The sequence below is a fragment of the Mchenga conophoros genome, linkage group LG10, assembly GCF_057382185.1.
Source record: "Mchenga conophoros isolate Kocher_MC1m ecotype Shallow Benthic linkage group LG10, M_conophoros_male_GT1.1, whole genome shotgun sequence".
Taxonomy (NCBI): Eukaryota; Metazoa; Chordata; class Actinopteri; order Cichliformes; family Cichlidae; genus Mchenga; species Mchenga conophoros.
Window position 1 is genome coordinate 15746435 of NC_140535.1, and position 23125 is coordinate 15769559.

General features: G+C 42.4%; 2 protein-coding genes across 4 annotated transcripts; one reads left to right on the forward strand and one right to left on the reverse strand.

The window, feature by feature from the left end:
• Positions 1-687: 687 nt before the first annotated feature.
• On the reverse strand, positions 688-14599 carry adamts15a (ADAM metallopeptidase with thrombospondin type 1 motif, 15a). The gene is made up of 8 exons (XM_085288788.1): positions 13206-14599; positions 8382-8514; positions 8087-8254; positions 6064-6347; positions 5786-5963; positions 5514-5686; positions 3106-3281; positions 688-2960 (listed from the first exon to the last, which is right to left on the reverse strand). Exons 1-8 carry the CDS (start codon positions 14133-14135, stop codon positions 2168-2170), a joined length of 2835 nt encoding a protein of 944 aa, XP_085144914.1. The 5' UTR covers positions 14136-14599; the 3' UTR covers positions 688-2167.
• A 1148-nt stretch (positions 14600-15747) lies between these two features.
• Positions 15748-22739, forward strand: stk36 (serine/threonine kinase 36 (fused homolog, Drosophila)). Of its 3 annotated transcripts, none has more exons than XM_085288802.1 (20): positions 15748-16224; positions 17138-17278; positions 17381-17458; positions 17543-17673; positions 17750-17999; positions 18210-18303; positions 18407-18594; positions 18691-18863; positions 18939-19044; positions 19199-19330; positions 19418-19594; positions 19679-19770; positions 19887-19950; positions 20086-20196; positions 20284-20358; positions 20452-20569; positions 20660-20786; positions 20882-21062; positions 21293-22219; positions 22511-22739. In XM_085288802.1, exons 1-20 carry the CDS (start codon positions 16051-16053, stop codon positions 22628-22630), a joined length of 3459 nt encoding a protein of 1152 aa, XP_085144928.1. In that variant the 5' UTR covers positions 15748-16050; the 3' UTR covers positions 22631-22739. The 3 variants fall into 3 exon arrangements, with proteins under 3 accessions (XP_085144928.1, XP_085144929.1, XP_085144930.1); XM_085288803.1 differs by lacking the exon at positions 15748-16224 and adding an exon at positions 16267-17053; XM_085288804.1 differs by lacking the exon at positions 15748-16224 and adding an exon at positions 16964-17042.
• The last annotated feature ends 386 nt before the right edge of the window (positions 22740-23125 follow it).

The following is a 23125-nucleotide window of genomic DNA, read 5'->3' on the forward strand; positions in this document are numbered from 1 at the left end:
TGTATTGTTCGATACATATGCGTACCTAACCGAAATCACTGTATCGAATGGTTCAATATCGATACGAGTATCGTTGCACCCCTAATATATATATATATATATATATATATATATATATATATATATATATATGTATATATATATATATATATATATATATATATATACATACTTTTTTTGTATATCTTTTGTATATTACCATCCATCTTCTGTGTGTCCAATTCAAGGTCACAGGAGCATATCTCAGCTGTTATACAGCAAGAGGCACGGTACATCCTGGACAAGCTAGGCTAACACAGAGACAGACAAACATTCACACCTACAGCCAGTTTATTGTCACATGATCTCATCTCGTTTATGTCTTTGGACTGTGGGAGGAAGCCAGAAGCCGGCGCAGGGAGAACAGAACTCCACTCAGAGAGGCCCCTTGCAGCACTAGTTAACAGGTATCCTGGGCAATGCACCCACAGAGTCCGTGGAAGCACCTTTGTGAATAAGCTTACTAGCTTGCTTAGAAGCCAGAGGCAATTGACTAATATTCACCTTCCCTAAAAATTAAAGCAAGATGACTTTGGCTATGTCCACCTTTTTACAGTCTATTGTGAAAAGCGGACGTCTTTCACCAACCGAATGAAGACTGATATTGACATTATATATCTACAGAGTTGAGAAAAGAAAAACAAAGCATCAGTTACAACGGTAATGACTTTATTTTTGGAATAAATACACTAGTCTCAAAGACCATTACAAATGCCTGTGTAAAAAAAAAAAAGATTTTTTAAAAAAAGAGTATTTACATTATTTTTTGCACAGAGCTGAATAAATGTATACATAGTATACAGTACAGCCTGTGTAAGTCATTGGTTTCTTTTGCTGTACAAAGTGCAAAAGCGGATTTAAAAACAAACAAACAAAAAAACAGCCAACTAACATGAGACTTACCCTGTAGTCGGATGTTGGACTGGTGAATGTGACCCCTTCAAATAAAACAGAACATAATGGATTACAGGATTCCGAGTCTGTCGACAGAACAGCTTGGCTCAGGCTGTGAGGCCATAAGAAGATGGGGATCCAGGAAAACACATTCTGTCTGTGATTGTGTTATTGTTATATTGATAATAAATTAGCTGTGCTAACTGTGCCGGACGAGCATGACTTAACAGGCTTCACGACTGGCTGAACACTATGAACTACGAATAATGTTGCTGAGGTCAAATGAAGGAAGTGATCACGAGAGAGAGGATCTCAATGCAGTCTGTGTGTATTTGCGTGTTTATAGTATCTGGCTAGGCCGCTATCTTAGGTCAGTGTTTCCTGGCCTGTGTTGTTTAGTCAGTGTGACTTCATATTCAACCTTAAATTGAAACATGATGTGTACAACGAAGGTGATCTCTGTTCATGTTTTGAAGAAATCCTGGCTACATGATAATCGTATGTTTTGCATCTTTAACTCCTAAAACGTCGCAGTAATAGCAGTCTTGATTGACTGCAGGAGTTAACTACCAAACTGTAAATGGGTGGTGGTAGGAATAAACAGTGCCACATAAGTATTCACACAGCAATGAAAATGATATCAGTTTCATTTCAGAATCAGTTGGAAGATTTTAAAATTCCTTGTGATTCAAAAAAAAAAAAAGATGGCCGATAAAACATAAACATGCGTGAGATATTTTGAAACTATGTTTTAGTCAAACTGTTATTCATACATGTCACTCTTGGTATAGTTGCTATTTGAAAAATGACTGGAGTCGTTTTGTAAACTACCCACAGCTTTCACTAATCTGCAGCCTGCACAGTTAAAGTATTATGACATGAAATGGGTTCCAGACTCAAAAGGTAAACTAGATTGATTGCTTGCAAATGGACATTCTGTATCTGCTGACAGTACAAGGAATTCAACTAAATTTTATTTGACCTTGATTATCTTGTATTGCCATAAAACGTACTCCTGAATAATGCTTAAACAAAGTGGCAGTGAAAGATAACTTTCAGCATTCATCTTCCAGGTTTGAGTGTTGATATTCTTCCAAGCAGGTGTCCATCATCCTCTAACAGCCCAAGTGGAAAAATCCATGTCTGACAGATAGAAAAGATACTTGCAGATGGAATCAATTCACCCTTTTAAAACAGAAAAAAAAACACTTGTGTCGCTTATAGGTTTAAGTTACTAGCAAGGCGTCATGTTACAGAAGTCCAGCTCCTGTGGTTTACGAACGCCAGTGCAGTGATCTCTTGTGAGAAGATGCCCAGTTTGGCTTTGGCAGTGCAGTGGTCGTCTCTTGAAGCCCTTCCCGCAGGTTATGGAGCACGGTGACCACTGGCCAATATACCACTCAGGACATGGCCCTTCACAAACCCTGGTGGCTGGAGGTCTGTGCGAAGAGTCACAGTTCCACCCTGGCTTCCCGTCTGGTTTCAAACACTGCACCATCCTCCTCTGGATCCCACGGCCGCAGGAAACGGAGCAATCATCCCAGCCTGTGGTAACCCACTTGTCCAGAATGGGCTCCTCCTTTTTGTAAGACATCTTTAGGGTATCTGTGTCTTTCTCCTTGACACTATCTTCACCCAGGACACTGTTTTGAGAGTTTACCCTCTCATTCTTCTTCAGAGTCTTGTCTTCCTTGACCTGACGGGCGAGGTAGAAGGAGTAGCGGATGCGAGGAGGTGTCAACTTGCCTGCACACAGGACCTCCACCGTCAGGGCTTCTCCCAAGGGCTTCATGGCCTGTATGGTCTCGGAGAGGCCGACTGTGCCACTGTAGCGCAGCAAGCTTCCCTTTACAAAGATGTCCTTCTCGCCAGTTGACACTATGTAGTTCCCATTGAGCAGGTAATGGCTGTCACTGTTCTTCACGGCCAAGTAGTTATCATCACTGACCATTCCCTTGTAGCCTCGCTGGCGGATGTCTATATTGGCTGCACCCACTGGCAACATGACAACGAAGTTGTAGCCATGCCTGCAAGCCAAAACATTTTAGAGTCAGTGGGGGCTTGTAATAATGGAGCGAAAATGATAAAGTTATGTTGAAGTGAGTGGGGGAAAAAGAATGACCTAAGCAACGCTTTGTAGAGCCCGTCCCATGATGACATAGTGATACTCACACAGGCTTTGTGAAGAGTCCAGACACTTTCTTGCAGCCCTTGTTGTCACCTCCACAGATTCCACAATTATCAAACTTTTTAGTGGAGCCAATTTTGCTGTCACAGCCGGTCTTAATGCACTTCCCCTGGACACACACTCCCGTGGAATCTGGTGAACATGGAGTCCCATCAACAACCTTGGATGTAAAAACACACGAAGCGTTAGCTTCTGCATTCACATCAAAAAACTGTTACAAATGAGTTCACTTGTTCCTTTTATACTGGGACAATAAACTACAGGGAGTGCAGAATTATTAGGCAAATGAGTATTTTGTCCACATCATCCTCTTCATGCATGTTGTCTTACTCCAAGCTGTATAGGCTCGAAAGCCTACTACCAATTAAGCATATTAGGTGATGTGCATCTCTGTAATGAGAAGGGGTGTGGTCTAATGACATCAACACCCTATACCAGGTGTGCATAATTATTAGGCAACGTCCTTTCCTTTGGCAAAATGGGTCAAAAGAAGGACTTGACAGGCTCGGAAAAGTCAAAAATAGTGAGATATCTTGCAGAGGGATGCAGCAGTCTCAAAATTGCAAAGCTTCTGAAGCGTGATCATCGAACAATCAAGCGTTTCATTCAAAGTAGTCAACAGGGTCGCAAGAAGCGTGTGGAAAAACCAAGGTGCAAAATAACTGCCCATGAACTGAGAAAAGTCAAGCGTGCAGCTGCCAAGATGCCACTTGCCACCAGTTTGGCCATATTTCAGAGCTGCAACATCACTGGAGTGCCCAAAAGCACAAGGTGTGCAATACTCAGAGACATGGCCAAGGTAAGAAAGGCTGAAAGACGACCACCACTGAACAAGACACACAAGCTGAAACTTCAAGACTGGGCCAAGACATATCTCAAGACTGGTTTTTCTAAGGTTTTATGGACTGATGAAATGAGAGTGAGTCTTGATGGGCCAGATGGATGGGCCCGTGGCTGGATTGGTAAAGGGCAGAGAGCTCCAGTCCGACTCAGACGCCAGCAAGGTGGAGGTGGAGTACTGGTTTGGGCTGGTATCATCAAAGATGAGCTTGTGGGGCCTTTTCAGGTTGAGGATGGAGTCAAGCTCAACTCCCAGTCCTACTGCCAGTTTCTGGAAGACACCTTCTTCAATCAGTGGTACAGGAAGAAGTCTGCATCGTTCAAGAAAAACATGATTTTCATGCAGGACAATGCTCCATCACACGCGTCCAAGTACTCCACAGCGAGGCTGGCAAGAAAGGGTATAAAAGAAGAAAAACTAATGACATGGCCACCTTGTTCACCTGATCTGAACCCCATTGAGAACCTGTGGTCCATCATCAAATGTGAGATTTACAAGGAGGGACAACAGTACACCTCTCTGAACAGTGTCTGGGAGGCTGTGGTTGCTGCTGCACGCAATGTTGATGGTGAACAGATCAAAACACTGACAGAATCCATGGATGGCAGGCTTTTGAGTGTCCTTGCAAAGAAAGGTGGCTATATTGGTCGCTGATTTGTTTTTGTTTTGTTTTTGAATGTCAGAAATGTATATTTGTGAATGTGGAGATGTTATATTGGTTTCACTGGTAAAAATAAATAATTGAAATGGGTATATATTTGTTTTTTGTTAAGTTGCCTAATAATTATGCACAGTAATAGTCACCTGCACACACAGATATCCCCCTAAAATAGCTAAAACTAAAAACAAACTAAAAACTACTTCCAAAAACATTCAGCTTTGATATTGATGAGTTTTTTGGGTTCATTGAGAACATGGTTGTTGTTCAATAATAACATTATTCCTCAAAAATACAACTTGCCTAATAATTCTGCACTCCCTGTATTTGTTATATCAGGTAAACTACCTACATGACTTCGTAAGCGTACACAGAATGTCATAGTATAGTGCATGTTTTGAGATCAGCCCTATTTCCAGTGTGTATGCAAATGTGATATAGAAAAAGTGTGCAAGGTTTTTTCATCCTTAACTATTAACTTCAGCGCATTTTTTAAACTAAATTCTACATAAAGCCTGCTGCCGGCTAACTTTTAAAGCTGTGAGTCAGTGGTTAAAACATCCAGCTGACCTGTGCTGAGCTGATCTACGTGTCCCCTGAGTTCTCCCTATCTGCTCCTTCTCAGCTGATTTGATGGACTGAAGTGCGAACTCTGTCTCTCTGCTGCAAAAGCTCACTCTACGCCCTGCTATCTGAAAAAGATAAACTGTCCTCCTCCTCCTCTTCTTCATTCTTTCCCCTGCTCTGTTCAGAGACCAGAGGCAGCTGGATGACATATATTCTCTTTGCTATCGCTGCCTCTAAAAATAAAAGGATTTTAAGTGCTAATGTATTTTGACTTTTGACTGATCGTCAATCAGATTTTCTGTCTCTCGAGTGCACCTTATTCTTACCTTTGATTCCAGGACGTTGAAGTAGCCCGTACCATTAGCCCTGCAGATTAGTTTGCACCTGTCACTGAGGGACACTCCAGAGTACTTTGGTATCCACACCACTGAGTGGCTGATACGGTTACTGCTGAATCTCTGGCCGCTACTCTCACACTGCTCTTCACGGTATGTCTTACCTACACAGAGAAGGAGGGACGACATACAAGGTGAGAGGTGGGATTGCTCTAGCATAAATACGTAACTGGATATACTTGTCTGTGTTGAGAGATTTGTACCTGTGTCAGGGCAGCTGTTCAGGTTGCAAGAGCGGTATTTGACCCGAACTCCTTGGCAGTATTTACCCCCATTTGATGGAACTGGGTTGTTACACTCTCTTTTTGACAGCTGGACACCACCACCACATGTGCGTGAACAGGTACTGAACAGTCCCCACTTGCCCCAGCGGCCGTCCACCTGAAAATAAGAATGCATAAATAAAAATGCAAATAAATACTATTATTATTCATATCCTCATAAAGGTATGTCCTGACAGAAAGAACTGCTTGAATCTTACCTTCAAGTTGTGAAGCTGCTTGTCAGTGCAGACCCCTCGGTCGCAGACCTGTCCGTCCCCACACTGAGTGCCATCTGCCCAGGGAAAGTGCCGAGTCATACACACTAAATGTCCGCTGGACTTTCCAGTGCACCACAAACGACTGCATGGCGGCTGCATGAAGGGACAAGGCTTAGAGCCTTCACCAAAGGCGAGCTCACACTGGCGTTCGAGCTTGTAGGATGATCCTGGCAGCGTGTCAGGTAGGACTAGCGGTTTCTGAGGCTGGTCGAGCAAACAATCACCTAAGAAGAGGGAGATTCAATAAGCCACACAACGACGCAGTATGACCTTCTTCTTCTGTGGAGACTTTATGACACACAGGTATAAAAGATGCAACCAAAATACACAAATGCACGAAAAACACAATGAAAAACAATGTGTTTATGCTTATTCTCAAATATTTATATGGTCCTCTTCATTAAATGTGTGCTTTTTCTGCATGTTGTGTTGTGGTGGGTGGGATTGTGGGTGGGCACAGGAAGCAGTCATTGCCCTTGTGATTTGGCCTTTGATGCAGTATATGCAATGTATGCCACACACACAGAAACATGCATGAGCACACCACACACAGTCATCCCCACCCCAGTCCCTTCCTCAAACTCCCCCTAAAAACCCACAAGCCTCTCCTCTTATTTTCCATCCCAGCCTTGTTGCATGACTTGCAGTTAGACTAGAATATTGATAAAAAAGGATATGAAGCTAGATAGTGCTGCAAAAGTCAAAGGCATCAAAAGCTACAAATACATACCTTTCTGGGAACAGACTAATATTAGGAAGAGTTTGGCAAGTAGGTGCAAAATGGAATCACGAAAGGCCAACATGAGTGGATGAAAAAGGTTTCCAGGAGAAGTTTTTTTATCCCCCAGAAACATGCAGAACTTCGCACTCTTATGGGGAATTTTCACATACAAACACATTAATCTGCGCTTGGAAAAACTGGGTTCCCCCACTTGAACTGTTGAGTATGCCATTCATGTTGTGGTGAATTCGCAGCACATTATAAGCGAACTGCGGTGCGGTGGTAACAGTCCCACAGATGTAGCAGAAAAACACACTGATTATCAGATAAGGCAATGCTGTACAAACAAATCACTCTACGCCAAATAAGCTCAACCTCATCTCTTCCTTCCTAGTCTCTCTCCATAGAGCAATCATGGAAACAATAGCTGGTGGTGTGTGTGTGTTTAAACAGGTTACAAATAGGTCTGGACACAGCGCTGAATGAAAATTACCACAAGCATGTGGCAACATGCTTTTTCCACCCCACTGCTTTTTGAAGTTTAGATTTATGACAGATGGCCAGGAGAAACCAGGTTACGATGCTGTCACAGAAATCACTCCCTGATATTCCTCTAAACTAGTACTTTTGTCCACAGATTATTTCCAAAATGAATAGAGAGAAGCAACAAACAAAAAATGTCTATTTGGAGTAAACCTGCATGGGAAACATTGTGCAGATACACTTAGTGGTCCAAACCGCTGTGGTGACTCTCCCCAGACAAAAAGGCCTGTAATTTGGGACAGATGTGGGGGCAGTTTTAAAATAAAAGTTTAGAATTGCTCCAAGGCCAAGTGCTGTGGTCTGTCCTGTTTGGCAAACAATCTGCATCCAAATGAATGAATTTCTTCTTGGCTATTGCAAGCCTGTTTTTTAAGAGAGGTTTGGCAGATGTGAGAAATCAAGCATAGGTGGATATTGAAATGAATCCATTCTCTCGCTTGCATTTATCCAAAAAATGATTTCAGTAATGTTTGGAATCAGGGCTTGCTCTTCAAAAACAAAAGCACGGTTGTCATTTGAACAAAACACAGCTGTGTGACCAACACAGTGAGGACAATGCCTTGCTGTATGTTTGTAAGTCATTACTGCTTCAAGATTGTTTACAACTATCTATCCAACTCTGGCTTTCGACCTTTTCAAGCATGCTATGAGGCTGCTTTCAGGCTGGAAACACTGAGGTCAGAGGTCAAGAGTACTCACCATGCCCGCCGTCCAGAAATTCAGTGATGATTGCGGCACTGCAGGGGGACCAGGGGCTGGTACGGTTGATCTGAATAAGTGTGGGTGACATCATGTGGTTCTCCTGCATTTTTCCGAACAGGTCCTCACAGGATCTCACATTGTCATGTGGCATGTTGAACACATGCCCTGTGGAGAGGGAGTGAGATCTCAGATGTCTTTCATGAGTGCACAGACTGTGATTATGCATATACACTTTCAGGGACACTGAGATATTAATGTGGACTGAATGAAGGATGACGTCGACGGAGCATACCGAGCTCATGAGCAGTGGTGAAAGCTGAAGGAAGGCCGTCGTCTTCGATTACAGAGCAGCTCCTCTTGGGGTCGCACATGGTGCCAACATCTGCCATGCCAAGTGTGTCACAGGTGGAGGCGCCGCAGAGGTCCTGGATGAAAAAAGACATTAGCATGATTACATCTGAAACAATGACAGCTAAAGGCAAAGTCAAACATGGGCTTGCATCCATCCTTCCTCTTAACCAAAGTCTGAATCACAATGGTGCTCAAGGCTAGCCAAGCTAAGTTTGTCTCTCTATGACACAGAGACACAAAGAGAGTTACAATATTTGTCTTCATTTATCGTTTTAGTCACTTCTGGGTAGTGGGTACTATTTATAAATTTACCGCTGACATATTAACACCCTTTTCATTGAGTTAAAAACTCATTAACATACTTTAGCTGCCTATTTTACACAACAAGGAGTAAGTGTTGTTTAAGGTCAACATATTTGTGTTTTTAGCTGCTTTTTTGGCAACTTTGTTCGGTACACTAGAAAAAAAATGATGCCCAAAATGCTGACCTTAACTAATTGAATTACATGTAATTTTTCCATGTGATTTTGCTACATAAGTAAAATGTAAAACATTTAATTTAATGGACTCTGATCAAATGGAAGCACATTTTTCGTAATGATTAATTATTTCAATAGGTAAACTTTTTATTTTATATATTTCAGTTTCATTTTATTCAAGATTATTGCTTCATGATTGTAATTGTGTCACTTGTTATTGGTCTTTGATGTGTGATACTGAGAAACAAAATGGGCTGCAGTGGATTAACGGTAAATCAAAGTGGTAACAACTGTGTGCCAAACATTTAAACAGCACAGCGGCCTAAGACACTCCACTTTGTTTTGATAATGGCATTTGATGTATTTTTAAGATAACATAAAATCCAGTTGTAGCTAAATTAGACAATGATTTCTGTCGATGATCACAGAATGGCTCCCACTGAGTTATTTGCAGTGTTATGGGAAAGTGTGACAAAGCTAAATAAAGGTTATTCACACAAGATGGCTCAAGAGTTGGCAGTTTGTCTTGTAATCGGAAGGTTGCCGGTTCGAGTCCCGGCTCCGATAGCCTTGGTCGTTGTGTCCTTGGGCAAGACACTTCACCTGTTGCCTACTGGTGGTGGTCAGAGGAGAGGGTCTGGTGGTGCCAGTGTCTGGTAGCCTCGCCTCTGTCAGTGCGCCCCAGGGCAGCCGTGGCTACAATGTAGCTTGCCATCACCAGTGTGTGAATGGGTGGATGACTGAAAGTAGTGTAAAGCGCTTTGGGGTCCATAGGGACTAAGTAAAGCGCTATACAAATACAGGCCATTTACCAAGACATTTATTTTCAAGTGATCAGCGTGACCCCAGACAGTTTGGGTTATGAATCTGTTATTGGTCTGCATTTTTCTTTCTCAGAGATTGAAGTTTGTTTGAAACTGGACTGCAGCTTATCCTCATTCTTGCCCTGTCTGGCTTTTTTGTGGTGATGTCACCTTGTTCCCAGACGTCGACAATTAACTTGTCTGAGTGCGATGCTATTAGGCCGGTTGAAATCATGTCCAGTTTATGAAAGTACAATTATTAAATTATCCTTTATGTTGTCTTGATGTCATCGCAGCAAAATCTTCGTTTAAGAAATTGGGAAATTATTCAGTCGTGTCAAGCACTGCTTTCCACCACCCAGTCTTTAAATCTTTTTAGTGGGAAACAGTGTTTAGAGCACACCTTCTCCTATGAGGTAATTTAAATAACCCCAACCATAACATTTCCATGCCAGAGCAGAGTTTCCAGATGACCTATTTCTCTACCACAGGTTTTAAAATCCAGTCTTAGCGAGTATGCATTTGGAGCTGAACCTCCTAATCACAGGACAACTTCGGCAGTAACCGCTGCAAAGAACCACCCATCTGCCTGTTCCCTAAACAGCACTGTCCCTACATACCCCAAAACACAGAAAACCAGTGGTGGTCAGCTGTTACAGATAAAACACCAGCTGAGTCTCCTGCAGCCCCTGCAATCCTCAGCCGTGCTTAATGTAACCATTAAACACGGGGCCAAGTGAAGACCTCGAGTGCTATGACAAATCATTCCTAGAATAAACCACAAAACCACAATTGTACACCAGTGCAAATCTAATCCAGATGTCCTCATGTGCTTGGAGGACATCTGAAAGTTTGGGCCATTTCAGTAAAAAAAAATAGAAGAACTGCAAGATGAACAGGGGAGAAGAAACACCCAAGTCAATGAGTTTGTTGTTTGCTATGACCTACTTCCCACATCTGTCATCTGTCTTTGCAATTTTGGTGTTCCTGCGAATTAACAAAAAGAATAGAAAAACAATACTTACCTCAGCGGACTAAAATTCCCATTTTGTTTTGTGTACAGATTTTATTGCTTTTAAATCCCGTCCAGCCTGTTACCTGTTTGTGCTTTGGAAACAATATTCAAAAAGCTTTGAAAAAGGTGCATCTCAGAGTTTTATAGGTCTGATGCAGTATCCTGGACCGAGTTTATGACATCTGGACATTCTTTGGTGAGCTCTTTTCTTTCTCAGCCCATTATCTATCATGTAAGAAAAGGCTGTGAGCTAAAGTACAGTCACCTCCTCTCTCCCCGGGGGAACTTGCATTCTAGCAGATTTATGGTCAGATTTTATCTTTTGGCTGCTCTCCTACAATAAACATTCTGTGCAACTTAGCGCACTTTGCGGCATTCTTTGCACAAAAATCACGCTGACTATACTGTTTCGGGACAACCACAGTTGCCTCCGGACAACACAGAGTTGGTCTTCATAAAACCTACAAAATTACACAATGGGCTGGTGTTAAGTGGAGAATGAATGGGCTTTGAAATATCTGTTAAAAACTGTAGTAAACAAAGGAAAATACTACTCACTAATTGGACAGACTTAAAGTCATTGTGTCATGATGTAGCAGAATTGTTAGCAGACATGTCAGCAGAATCCTTGAGTTTAAGAGGGGAGACCGTTTAGGCCTAAACTGAGAAGAAAATAAAAAAGGAAAAAATATATGTCAATCTAATTGCAGTGAACAAAGCCTGACAGGTTTAACTACAATCTCATGATCAGTAAAGGCCTCTCATGCAGTACACCGGACCTTGAAATATTTAGAGCTTGTTAGGTACATGTTTGCAAACCCCACTATTTTATTTATTGCTTCAGGAAACAGTGATTGTGCTAATAGATTCAATATGAAACTGACTGTAAAAGGTCAGTGAAGGCCTGTATCCTCTAGATTCCTGGTGTTGAGCATGAGTTTGATTGGGTGGTACTGTAAAGAAAGTTTTATGCACCACAAGCCACTGTTTAGACTTTTCATTTGTACACTATGTTAGCATTCGCTCATAAACTCCATGTTTTGTTTTGTATACACTTTATATGTGATATTACACCAGGAATCTGTTGTTCAACACACAATGGTTAGAGGTGAGATTCCTTTGTTCAACCTGCTGTGTTAAAAGGAGGCTTTTTTCTGAATCCCTGCACTTGTTACACCTCACTAAACCTTTGATTGCTTGATGCCTGTCTTTTTGCTTTATATAGTAAATTACATCCTTGTGACTCTCCAAGCTGACTTGGGTCGTGTCAAGTGGCTGCAGAGTTTATAACATCAGCTTTAAACTGATGTTTAAAGCTGATGTTTAAAGCTGAATGTTACATTCTTGTAACATTCTTGTTTTTGGAACACTTTTATGGAAAATGCTGACCATCTTAAGCTGTCGATATCTATTCAGCTAGGACATACTGTAAAAACTTGTGCAGAACCACCGTGGCAAAAGAAATGGAGGAAGCATGTGACAGACTGAAGAATTGCCAGGGAAAGATGCAGTCCAGCTGCTGATGTGGAGGAGTTTGTTTCAACATAAAGCGAACAGGTGAGTCCAAAACATGCAGGCCTGTAACTCTGACATCCACAAAGGACCCCACCGCCACCACCCTCAGTCCCTCCATCCCATCCCTTCAGGGGCCTGTTTAATGAGGAGCAGGCAGCTGCAGCAGAATGGGAACAGCCGAGAAAAATAACACATCCACACAGTACATCCCCAAGGGCACTGACGCTCATTATATTCAGTAAATTTGCAGGTATAACAAGCAATAGTTCACTTATCATTATGTACTACTAAGGCTGACAGAATAGTACTATGTTACCATTGGCTCTTTTAACTCTGATAGCACAGGTTTTAAGACGACCTTGTGACTGCAAGCTAAAAACTTTCACTGTAACTAAATCAGTTGGGCTGACTTGTCAGCTTTATTGCAAGTTTTCACAGTGGTAATGGAAGCGCATACATCACACTGACCAATGAATGTGAGCAATGACTTCATCTCTGACCTTGTGTCATCTTGCAAATATTTGGGAGTGCAGGGAGAAGTCAGAGGTGGTTTGCAAGTCTATAAAACTGCCCTCTAAGGATCTATGACGAGCAATCAAGTCTGGTGCTCTGTTCAGCTCTGTGTGACCCAGCCTTGGTGTCAAAGCTGTGATGCTATTGGTGGACTGCCTGCATGCTCCCTGAGTTCACGAGAGGCGGAGAGTGTTTTCAGAGCAAATCAAAAACGCGTCAACTGGAGTTTTACTTATCACAAAGTTATAAGAGTACATTGCACATTTTCCTTCTCAAGATCAGAGGTTGCTTTACAGTATGTCACTCATTAAGGTGACACAATGCATGTGCGAAAAACAAACATTTACGTTTTCTGTGCGTAATTGCGCTTACAGAACATATCCCGCTCTGGTTTTACCCCAAACATGTGTAACATGAACGATACTAAAAGTTCTCTTTACCTGTCTGGTGAAAAGAATAGCTGTGTCCCAGTACTCGGGATGCTTGTCGTTGTTTTTGTTCATCTTTTTTTGCCAAGTGCAAAAGTTCCGCAGCGTCATGGCTGCGTTCCCGGACACCTTGGGTCCTTTGTCCTCCTCGGATATAATCATGATCTTCACAACTGTAATGCTGATGGAGTTGAGGATGCTGGGATGCTTGTACAGCTTCGCTGCCACTGCCATCAGTGTCAAGAGGTAGTGCTTTAAGTCATCTCCATGGAATTTCGCCATGGACTCGTCCGCCACAACAAGCGTCTCCACGTATCTGGGGACTGAGGCGAACCTTTTGGCTCTCCCCATCCTATTCAGCATCGTTTCTGTCACATTGCTGTGGTCCGCCAGTCGCTTGTATTTCTCCAAGGACTGCGCAGCCTGGAGGCTTATGTCGCTGTCCACTGCGCACCTGGAGGTAGAGCTGGGCTTCAGGTTGTTGCTGGCTCTGCGCCGGACGATGTGCGCGCTCTCTGCGCTTCTGGTGTCATTTTGTACCGGGCTGATAAAATATTCCCAGCCGTGGAAGCCAAATGCACCTTGCACACCTTTGCAGAGACTGAGAGCGGCATAAGAGTACTGATCAGCGTTCACATATCCAGAATAAAAACACCGGGTCAGGTCAGTGGTGACATCGGTATCGGAGAGCCACAGTGCGCCTTGGTTAGAGATGGAAGGGGCAATGAAATTAGAGTCTCGCTGTAAATCGATCACTAATTCCTGCTTGAAAGCTTTAATCTTTAGGACATATTTTCTATTAAGGAAATCCACGTCGTTATCAGAATCCGTCCTTTCATCACTATTCATTCTAATCGGGAAGCAAAGTTCACTCTCCATGCAACGAGCGAGCTTTAAGAGTGAGACCACAAAGTAAAGGAGAAAAGTTGATCTGATAAACATGACGATGTTTGCATTAATCAAAGATTGCAATGACCAACGGGGTGGAAGAAAGAAAATCAGAATGATGAAGAATCTACAAGCTCAGTGGCGGCGGCGAGAGGATCGGGATGAAGAGCATAATCCAAAGCGCTAAAACAGTGCAGGTCGTACAAGTCCACTCAGAGAAAACTCCTCCTGGTCATTCTCCACGTGTGTACTCAGTCGACTGCTGCCTTGTGTGGAGCTTATGCATTTGGTCATGTGTAAAAATATGGAAACACAACCTTTCTTTGCTGGGGGAAGTCTTTCGAGGCGCTCATTGGATGAGCTTCAGCCTTTTCTTCTTCTTCTTCTTCTTTTTTTTTTTCTTTTTTTTCTTGCCGCCTCTTAAAACTCATCAAACAGGCCAATCAATAAGTCACAACGTACAAAATATGGTGAATTAGCAGATCTTGCACTTTACACTCAGACTACTGCACATCCACTACTCCATTAAATCTTTAGCTTTTGGTCACATGGAGTGAATAAAAATCTTTAATGCCACATGCATATTCAACAGAAATCCCTGCACTTCATTTGTAGTTCATAAGGCGAATAAGAGCTACAAGTACTGCATGTTTAACGGAACACCGGACAACGGGCAGCAGGAAAATAACAGGCATGATTAAATAAGGGGTGACACAGGCCACTATCATACTGCAGCTGAAGTTCCTCGGAGGAAGATTATAAGTTGTAAGGATTCAGCATCACTTTTTCTCCATGTTGTGATTAGGTCCGTTTCTGAGAGAATCACATACGACATCTTGTGGACAGAATAATAATTCTATAGCAGGGGTCCGAGGGTATTCTTTTAAGACTGCCAGAAAATGTTAGAAAGTAACTACTCTAATTATTTTTACTCAGCTACAGCCTAATTTGATTTAATTTTACTTCTATACAGGTGGATGGGGCTGTTGCTAAATGATACTTCTTTATTATTTCTTTACGGATTAAAATCTTATTTGCAAAAAGTATCAGCATTTGAATTAAAGTTGTTATGTGAGACATATTTTGTACTATTATACATTTTAAATGCATTATACATACCTTACGGAGATCTAATATTAACAGTGCAGCTAAAGTTACTGTACTTCGGTTTTGTTAGTCAAACATAGATAAAAGAAATAAAGCTGAAATTAAAACACAAATCAAATCAAATCACTTTTATTGTCACATCACATGTGCAGGTACATTGGTACAGCACATGTGAGTGAAATTCTTGTGTGCGAGCTTCACAAGCAACAGAGTTGTGCAAAATACAATAATGTAAACAAGCAAAATACAAGCTACATCTGAAACTAATAAATATATGTACAATATGTAATAGTATATGCATTTCTGGATGTGTATACTAAATATTTTTCTACGTGTGTGTGTGTGTGTGTGTGTGTGTGTGTGTGTGTGTACACATATTTTACAAATTAAATAGAGTAAACAATAAATAAAATGTATAAAATAAATAAAATAAAATATACAGAGTTGAGACATGTGCAAAACAGTGGCATTACTGTACAGTATGGAGTGCATAATGTTAAAGTTCCAGTAGTGAAGCTGAGGTGTCTATGACGTGTTCAGCAGTCTGATGGTCTGATGGAAAAAGCTGTCTCTCAGTCTGCTGGTACGGGACCGGATGCTGCAGAACCTCCTTCCTGATGGAAGTAGTCTGAACAGTTTATGGCTGGGGTGACTGGAGTCCTTGATGATCCTCCCCGCTTTCCTCAGGCACCGCTTCCTGTAGATGTCTTGGAGGGAGGGAAGCTCACCTCCAATTATCCGTTCAGAGCACCGCACTACTCGCTGGAGAGCTTTGCAGTTGTAGGCGGTGCTGTTGCCATACCAGGTGGTGATGCATCCAGTGAGGATGCTCTCAATGGCACAGTGATAGAAGGTCCTGAGGATGCGGGGGCTCATGCCGAATCTTTTCAGTCTCCTGAGAAAGAAGAGGCGCTGCTGCGCCTTCTTCACTGTTTTGTTTGTGTGTACTGACCACGTAAGATCCTCAGCCAGATGTACACCAAGGAACCGGAAGCTGCTCACTCTCTCCACAGCAGCGCCGCTGATGGTGATGGGGGTGTGTACTTCTCTGCACCTTGTTTTGTGTGTTGTCGTGTAAAAGTCTGTGGAAATCTTCATCTCATCCGTCTGTAGTAGTAAATATGATGATTGTGACTTTATGTGGTCTACTACTAGCTTTGCATCCACAGACAGACTTGGGCCACTTCCCTCAACCATAAGGATTTTTTAAAATATATTTATAATAATTTGTGGTATAAAATTTCTAATATGGCCCCAACGGGGTGAAAAATAGTAATGTTGACTCTGGGAGTTATATCATTTTATTTAACGTTTAGCTTTGTTTGCGACGTGGTTGCTATGAACGCAGCTGCCGTTGCTAGACTGAGGACCCCTGCTTTTAAGTTGTCCACACAGAAGCCGGTCTTGATTTTGGCATTCTATCGTTAAAAACAGTTGAAAACCACGTTTGATGTCAAAATAAGCGGAAAAAAGTCGCATATTTGAATACTGAGTGTATGCAAACGACTTATCACACTTTGTTATATGTTCTGCGTCACTTTTTTGAATTGGCAGCTAAACTGGCAAGCGTCTGTGCTATTCGTTGACACCCTGCACACCGAAAAAAATAACACTACTGAAGAGTAACCTCTGCTACCCGTCATAAGTTGTGAGTTTTAAAGTTAAAAAGTAAAACATTTTACATCCAAGCGTCTATTGTAACAAGAGCAATAATTTACCAATGGTCACAGTTTGAAAGTTACGGGGATTTTTGGGCTCTAACGGAACCAGCTGCCGCCGAAATGAACTGGTATCACGTTTTGTCGCTGGTGGGAGAGGGCTCATTTGGACGGGTTTACAAGGGAAGGAGAAAAGGTAGTGGCATGGTAAGCATCTACAGGAGCACAGTTTAGTTTCCTGTTTGTTTAACGACACTGCTTCACATCGTCTCTTCATCTTTGTCCCATGAGGTGGTGGCTCTTAAGTTCATGCCAAAGCTGGGTCGCTCGGAAAACCAGCTACAAAGTCTCAAAAGGGAAATTGAAATTATGAGGGACCTTCGGCATCCCAATATTGTCCAGCTCTTTGACAGTTTTGAGACTGAAACTGAGGTATTCTCCCATTTTCTCAAAACTCTCAAATAAGTTGCTGTCAACTAATTATCTTTACATAATCCCATGATCATTATAACCCCCTATATATGTTAATGACAGGTTGTGATTGTCACTGAGTACGCAGAGGGCCAGCTGTTCCAGATCCTTGAGGATGATGGAAACTTACCAGAGAGCCAGGTTTTCACTGTTTTTACACAATTGAACCAGATGTGAAGCTTTATTTAATGTTACGTTATTAAACTAGTCTTCCCTTCTTTCAAGGTCCGTGCGATTGCCTGCCAGTTGGTCTCTGCTCTGTACTATTTACATTCCCATCGCATTCTTCACCGTGACATGAAACCCCAAAACATCCTGCTAGAAAAAAGCGGTGTGGTGAAGCTCTGCGACTTTGGGTATGTTGATAGTTGCAAAGAAAAAAGTTTCAATCGTTTCTAAAAGAATAAATGACATGATGCAATCTTGCTGTAGGTTTGCCAGAGCGATGAGCGTCTCCACCTTAGTGCTTACTTCTATCAAGGGAACGCCCCTGTACATGTCCCCTGAGCTGGTGGAGGAGAAACCATATGACCACACTGCTGATCTGTGGTCTTTGGGATGCATCCTTTATGAACTCCACACGGGGGCGCCTCCGTTCTACACCAACTCCATCTTCAAGCTAGTGCAGCTCATTGTGAAAGACCAAGTGAAATGGCCAGACACCATGAGCAGCACTTGCACGGTACAGTAAAGCTACACTTTACTCACCTTGTGTTACATTTAGGTTGAAGCCAACATCTTCAATATGTTGCTAGCTTGAAAATTTTAAGCCTGTAAAAGATTATGTTGCAATTATAAGTCCCTTGAAGGGTTTATTGGAGACAAACCTTACACAAATTGTTTCCTAATGCAAAGTCTTCTATATTATTACTATCCAATGATTTCTTTGCAGAGCTTCCTGAAAGGCTTGTTGACCAAAGACCCCCAGAAACGGTTGTCATGGCCAGACCTCTTGTACCATCCCTTTGTTGCTGATGGTGTTCTAGGTGATTCTTAAAACTCCTGATTTTAGTAGAAAGCTTTCAAATGTTAATGACACATTCTCATGTCTGACATTCATGATTTTATTCCCATGTGATGTGTTTGCAGTTTTGCCAGCCACAAATGTGTCCAGGCCCTTGACGGTCACACCCAGCCCTGACATGCTGGCGTTGAAACTCCAACAAGTGGCAGAGAAGACTGTACCAGCTTCTGCAGAAAGCAGATTGTTGCGAAAGGTCAGGGAACAAACAGAAAACTGTAGTAAGAGGAAACCACCAGGAAAGGACAGTGCCAAAGTAAGTAATCAGTAATTATGATTATTTTATTATTTGTAAACGTTTGTATGGTGAGATCAGCGGAGGGCCCTAAACCTGTTTTGTGTGCACTGACAGAAAAATAAGGATGAAAGGGAAAATGGTGCGATGGCAGCAGCAATGTCCCCTAGAGTGTGCAACCCCATGCCCTCTTGTGGCGATGTTTCTGTTACCTCGGGTCAGCTGGATATGATGGCTGCTAATCAAAGCCTCGGACCGAAGATTCAAGCTAGCTCAACATCAAAGCACAGGTGTTAATGAAGGTTCAAAGTAACGATGAGTTATGCTATCATAAACAAATGTGTTTATAGTTCCTTTCTCTACAGGGGTCAGATAAGCATAGACTACGAACGGGAATTTCCCTGTATAGATATCGGGCCGCGACTTGTGCGGAGATGCAGGGAGGAAAGCCACACCTCACAGCGATTGCAGGTCAGAGACAGCTGCCTTTTCCACTCATTAGAAATTATTTACATATTATCTGTCAGTAGAGGATCTGCTTTGATAACACGCACAAAAAAAACTTGCTTTCTTAAATTAATATATTAATATATACCTGACACTGAGTCATTTCTTGTTCTTTCAGAATGTAAACAACAAAGAATACTGGGAGAATCTGGCCCAACTGTCCGATCCAAGCAGACAAACGAGAGAGATATTAGATTACAGCATAATTATATCTCAAATTAAATCAAAGATCCAGGAATTTAAAGCTCAGGTAATGTTTCAGCATTTCATTCGGCGTGAATTTTTTCTTCTTCAAAAGAGTTTTGCATCTACTCCTTTTTTTTCTTTGTTTGGGCAGCTAAAAGGGGGCGTGGTAAAAGAAGTTCAGCAGATTCAGCAACCAATGAGGGTTCTACATAATCTGCTAGTGATGGCCGAGGTTGAGAAGTTGAACGACGTCGGCCGTGAACTTGGGCTACCCCGTGTCCTCTTTGGCCTGATCCAGGATACTGTAGAAAGCTCAGATTTCATTAAGGTTGCTACCCTGGATTGAAACAGTGTTTCACAATGAACTGATCCTGCAACAATGTTTCTCACTTCTACTTTGGTACTTTGTCAGCATCAGCAGAGTATCCCCGTCCTTCAAGAAATGATCACAGTGGTCCTGGTCTACTGGGAGAAGAACTGTGCCTGGGTGGAACAGGAACAAAGGTTTGATGAGTCTTTTTTTCCCTCGCTGAAACTGACTTTGTTCATTTGTGAAATACTCAGTGCATACACACGAGATTCCAACTACAGCAGCTCACCATCTGCTTCTCACGCTTTAGCCTGGAAGAGTTCACAGAGTCCTTCAAAACAATTCTTAGTCAACCAAATCTCAGTCGTCTGGTCGTGAGTACCCACTGACATATTTCAACAGCATCAACCATGTTCAGCATGGTTTACATATAATATCCTGTGTCTGTACCTTTTTGATATGCATTCAGCTGGTCTGTTGTGTGAAACGCTCAATTATCTGTCTTTTAGCCTCTGGCTGCTTGTGTTTTGTCTCTCTTCACACAACACAATGTTGATGTCAAAGTTGATGTGGAGCATCTAGCATCCTTGCTGAAAACTCTGGTCTTGAACCCATGTGAGGTACTGAGCTCATGTAAACCTGGCAGTAATATGAAAGCTTGAAGGGACCTGAAAATGTATGATCCATTTATTTTTCTACATTATCAGCCCCACATTTCTCCACCCTCCGGTTGGGGACTCTGTGATGGCCTGCTGTCTTTGTTCCTAGATGCACTTAATGAGGTCAGACTGCAGATGAAGTTTGGTTAAACATGTATTAGTACAGATATTAGCAACGTATCTGTACTAAATGTCTGTGCTTTCTTGTTTAAACAGCATGAGAATGGCCCTTTGCCCTCGGGTTTAAATGAAGTTTTCTTTCTGAATCTGTGGAAAAAGATCGGTGCTTCCCTAAGAAGTGCAACATCAGACTCTGACTTCTGTTCAGCAAATGGTAATTGTACTCATCCTGTGAAACCCATGATGTCTGAAAACACTTCTAATGAAAAAGCAAACCTTGCTTCTTTGTGTGTGTCTGTTACAGGACTGTATTTCTTTCTCTCTGCTTTACTGTTTGCCTTCTGCAAGGATGCATATTCGTGCATTCCTGTGTTTTGTGATGTTGGATCAGAATGTGTGTACGCTCTTGGCCGCCTGCTGGGCACCGAGTGGTTAGTGTTGAGATGTCTTAATTAAACGAAATAATTTGTATTACAAGCCAGCTACAATGCCTGGAGCTAACAATAGCATCTTTTATACCCTACAGTCTTCATTTGTTTGCCAAGGGCAATCCTGGGAGGCCCAGGGTGGATCTGAGTCACAACACTTTATCCACACTGAGCTGCCACTTGTTATGTTTTCCATTCGCCCTGGACCTGCCTCCACGCACCATGTCCACAGTTCTCCAGTTGTACGACAGCTGTGGTATTGTTACAAGCCTCCTGCAGGTTAGGGCCTTATTTTGCTCCAATAAAGACCTCGCCGACAAACATAATTCTCTGATGCAACACAGGATAACTCTTGCACTAATTTTGTGTCTGGCATGCAGTACTGTACACCTGGATGTGTCTGTACTTTTTTAAGAGCACTGTGTTGTTGTTTGTTGTTGCCTGTTTGATGTATGACGAGTTGTCTGTGTGATTTTATTTTTTATTATTATTTTTTTGTGCTTTGGCAGGTAATTCAAACCCTTCCTCTTCATCTACTGGAGCTGCCTCTCTCCCTTCTGAGCCGCTTGCTCCTGTGTGATCCCCCCCGCTCAATTGACCACCTCACAAAAGCAGCTTCTTGCTTTTTCTTGCCATCCTGGGACGATCAGCTCCCTGCCTCCAGCCGTCAGAGTCCTCCAACCAGAACTGCCTGCTCTCTGCTCCCCGAACTCCTGCAGCTGGAAATTCTGTGGGAAGCTGCTGTGGAGCTCCTCACTCTATTGTCTGGGATAGCCCGTTGTCCCTCCTGCCCACTGCAACTTTATGTAGAAACCTCAGTGCTGCAGCATGCACTGGCTCACTCGTATGAGCAGATCAGGGCTGCCACGTGTAGATTTTTAGGAAATTTGGATCCATTCAGGCCTCTCACACAACACACCCTAAAACCTGACATTTTCAAAGCCATGATAAACTGCCTTAATGATTCCTGCATGCCTGTCCGGCAGGTTGCTTGCCGGTCAGTTGGAAACTGGTTGGGCTATATTGCAGCTGGGCTGCATATGGACAGACCCAGTGAAAAGGGGATACATAGAGGGAGATGGTGCATAGAAAAGCAACAAAATAAACAGACGTACTCAGATATTGAGGCAGCAAGTGATTTGGAAACATTAAGAGAGCAGAGAATGGAGGAGGAAGAAAGAAGGTGGACACATGAAGCCAGGAGGACAGTGGCCATGCTGGTAACTCTAATCTATGATCCTGATGCCCTCACACGTCGTCACTGCTGCGCCGCCCTGGGAAACCTGCTAAATGTTGATGGAGCCATATCCTTGTTGCTGGAGGAAAATGTGCCCAGCTTACTTCTAAGAACTGCATGCACAGATTACCACAGTGCAGTGAGAGAAGCTGCCATAGGATCTTTATACCTGTACAGCCAGCAGGATGCCATGCGTCAGGTAACGAGCAAGTCACAGCATCGCACATGCTCACATTACAATAAAACAATCTCTGTTTGGAGAATTTGGTGCTTTTGAAATAGTTCATTTTTACTTTTTAATTAGAAAAGCAGAAAACAGTTCACACCTCCTGGTATTGAATTTAAAGCTGTGCTCTTACGCCCAGAGCTTGTTCTGTCCTTTAGATAAATTTTGTTCACTGTTTAATCTTTCACAAGTCAGTAACACACTTTGAAACACACATTTATTGATTTATTTCGATTATTGCTCTTCTTTTGCATTCATTCAAAGGTCCTGATGTCTCTTGATGCCAGTAAGAAGCTTGTTCAGGCTTCACAACATGCTCCTCCACAGTGTGACTATCAGCGGCTCATTGGACAGCTGACTGCACCAGAAAAGTCAGCAGCTTAAAAACCTGCTCCCTGTTTAACTTTACAGCAACATATTTGTCTGAAGCCATGTGTTAGTGAACGACCGAGTCCCCGTTTATGAATCAAAATAAAACTGTTTTACTGTTTAACGTCTCGGTTTGTGACAGCAAGCTGTTCTAATTTCACGAGAAAAAGGAAACGATGTAACTTCGTAAAAATCACGGTAGGTTTTCTTTTTCATCGATAAAATTGTCATAACAATAATTCAGTCTGTATAAAAGTGGCGAATGAGGAGTTTCATTCATTTCTGAGTTATGAGTATTTCTGCTGGCACCGCAGCGTGCTGTCGATTTTTGGAAAGCTTTTGTTTAGGTGTAGCGAACATTATTGATGGATTTTAAAAATGTTCCATATGCAGATCAACATGTGAATTTAGAGGCATTCGCATTTCAAAGCCCTTCGAGGTCTTCTAGAAGTCTGTGAATTTGGGCTAAATAAAGTAGAAAACAACGAAGCCGAATTTCCGAGGACTGGA

Excerpts from the sequence above, each read along its gene's own strand:
- adamts15a (XM_085288788.1), bottom strand. The coding sequence starts at position 14,135 with ATGTTTATCAGATCAACTTTTCTCCTTTACTTTGTGGTCTCACTCTTA. Across the intron at positions 6,348-8,086 it reads ATTTCTGGACGGCGGGCATG|GTGATTGTTTGCTCGACCAG; the intron begins GTGAGTACTCTT and ends CCCTCTTCTTAG. Across the intron at positions 2,961-3,105 it reads GGACTCTTCACAAAGCCTGT|GCATGGCTACAACTTCGTTG; the intron begins GTGAGTATCACT and ends TTTGGCTTGCAG.
- stk36 (XM_085288802.1), top strand. The coding sequence starts at position 16,051 with ATGCGGGGGCTCATGCCGAATCTTTTCAGTCTCCTGAGAAAGAAGAGG. Across the intron at positions 18,595-18,690 it reads CAGGAAAGGACAGTGCCAAA|AAAAATAAGGATGAAAGGGA; the intron begins GTAAGTAATCAG and ends GTGCACTGACAG. Across the intron at positions 22,220-22,510 it reads AGCAGGATGCCATGCGTCAG|GTCCTGATGTCTCTTGATGC; the intron begins GTAACGAGCAAG and ends ATTCATTCAAAG.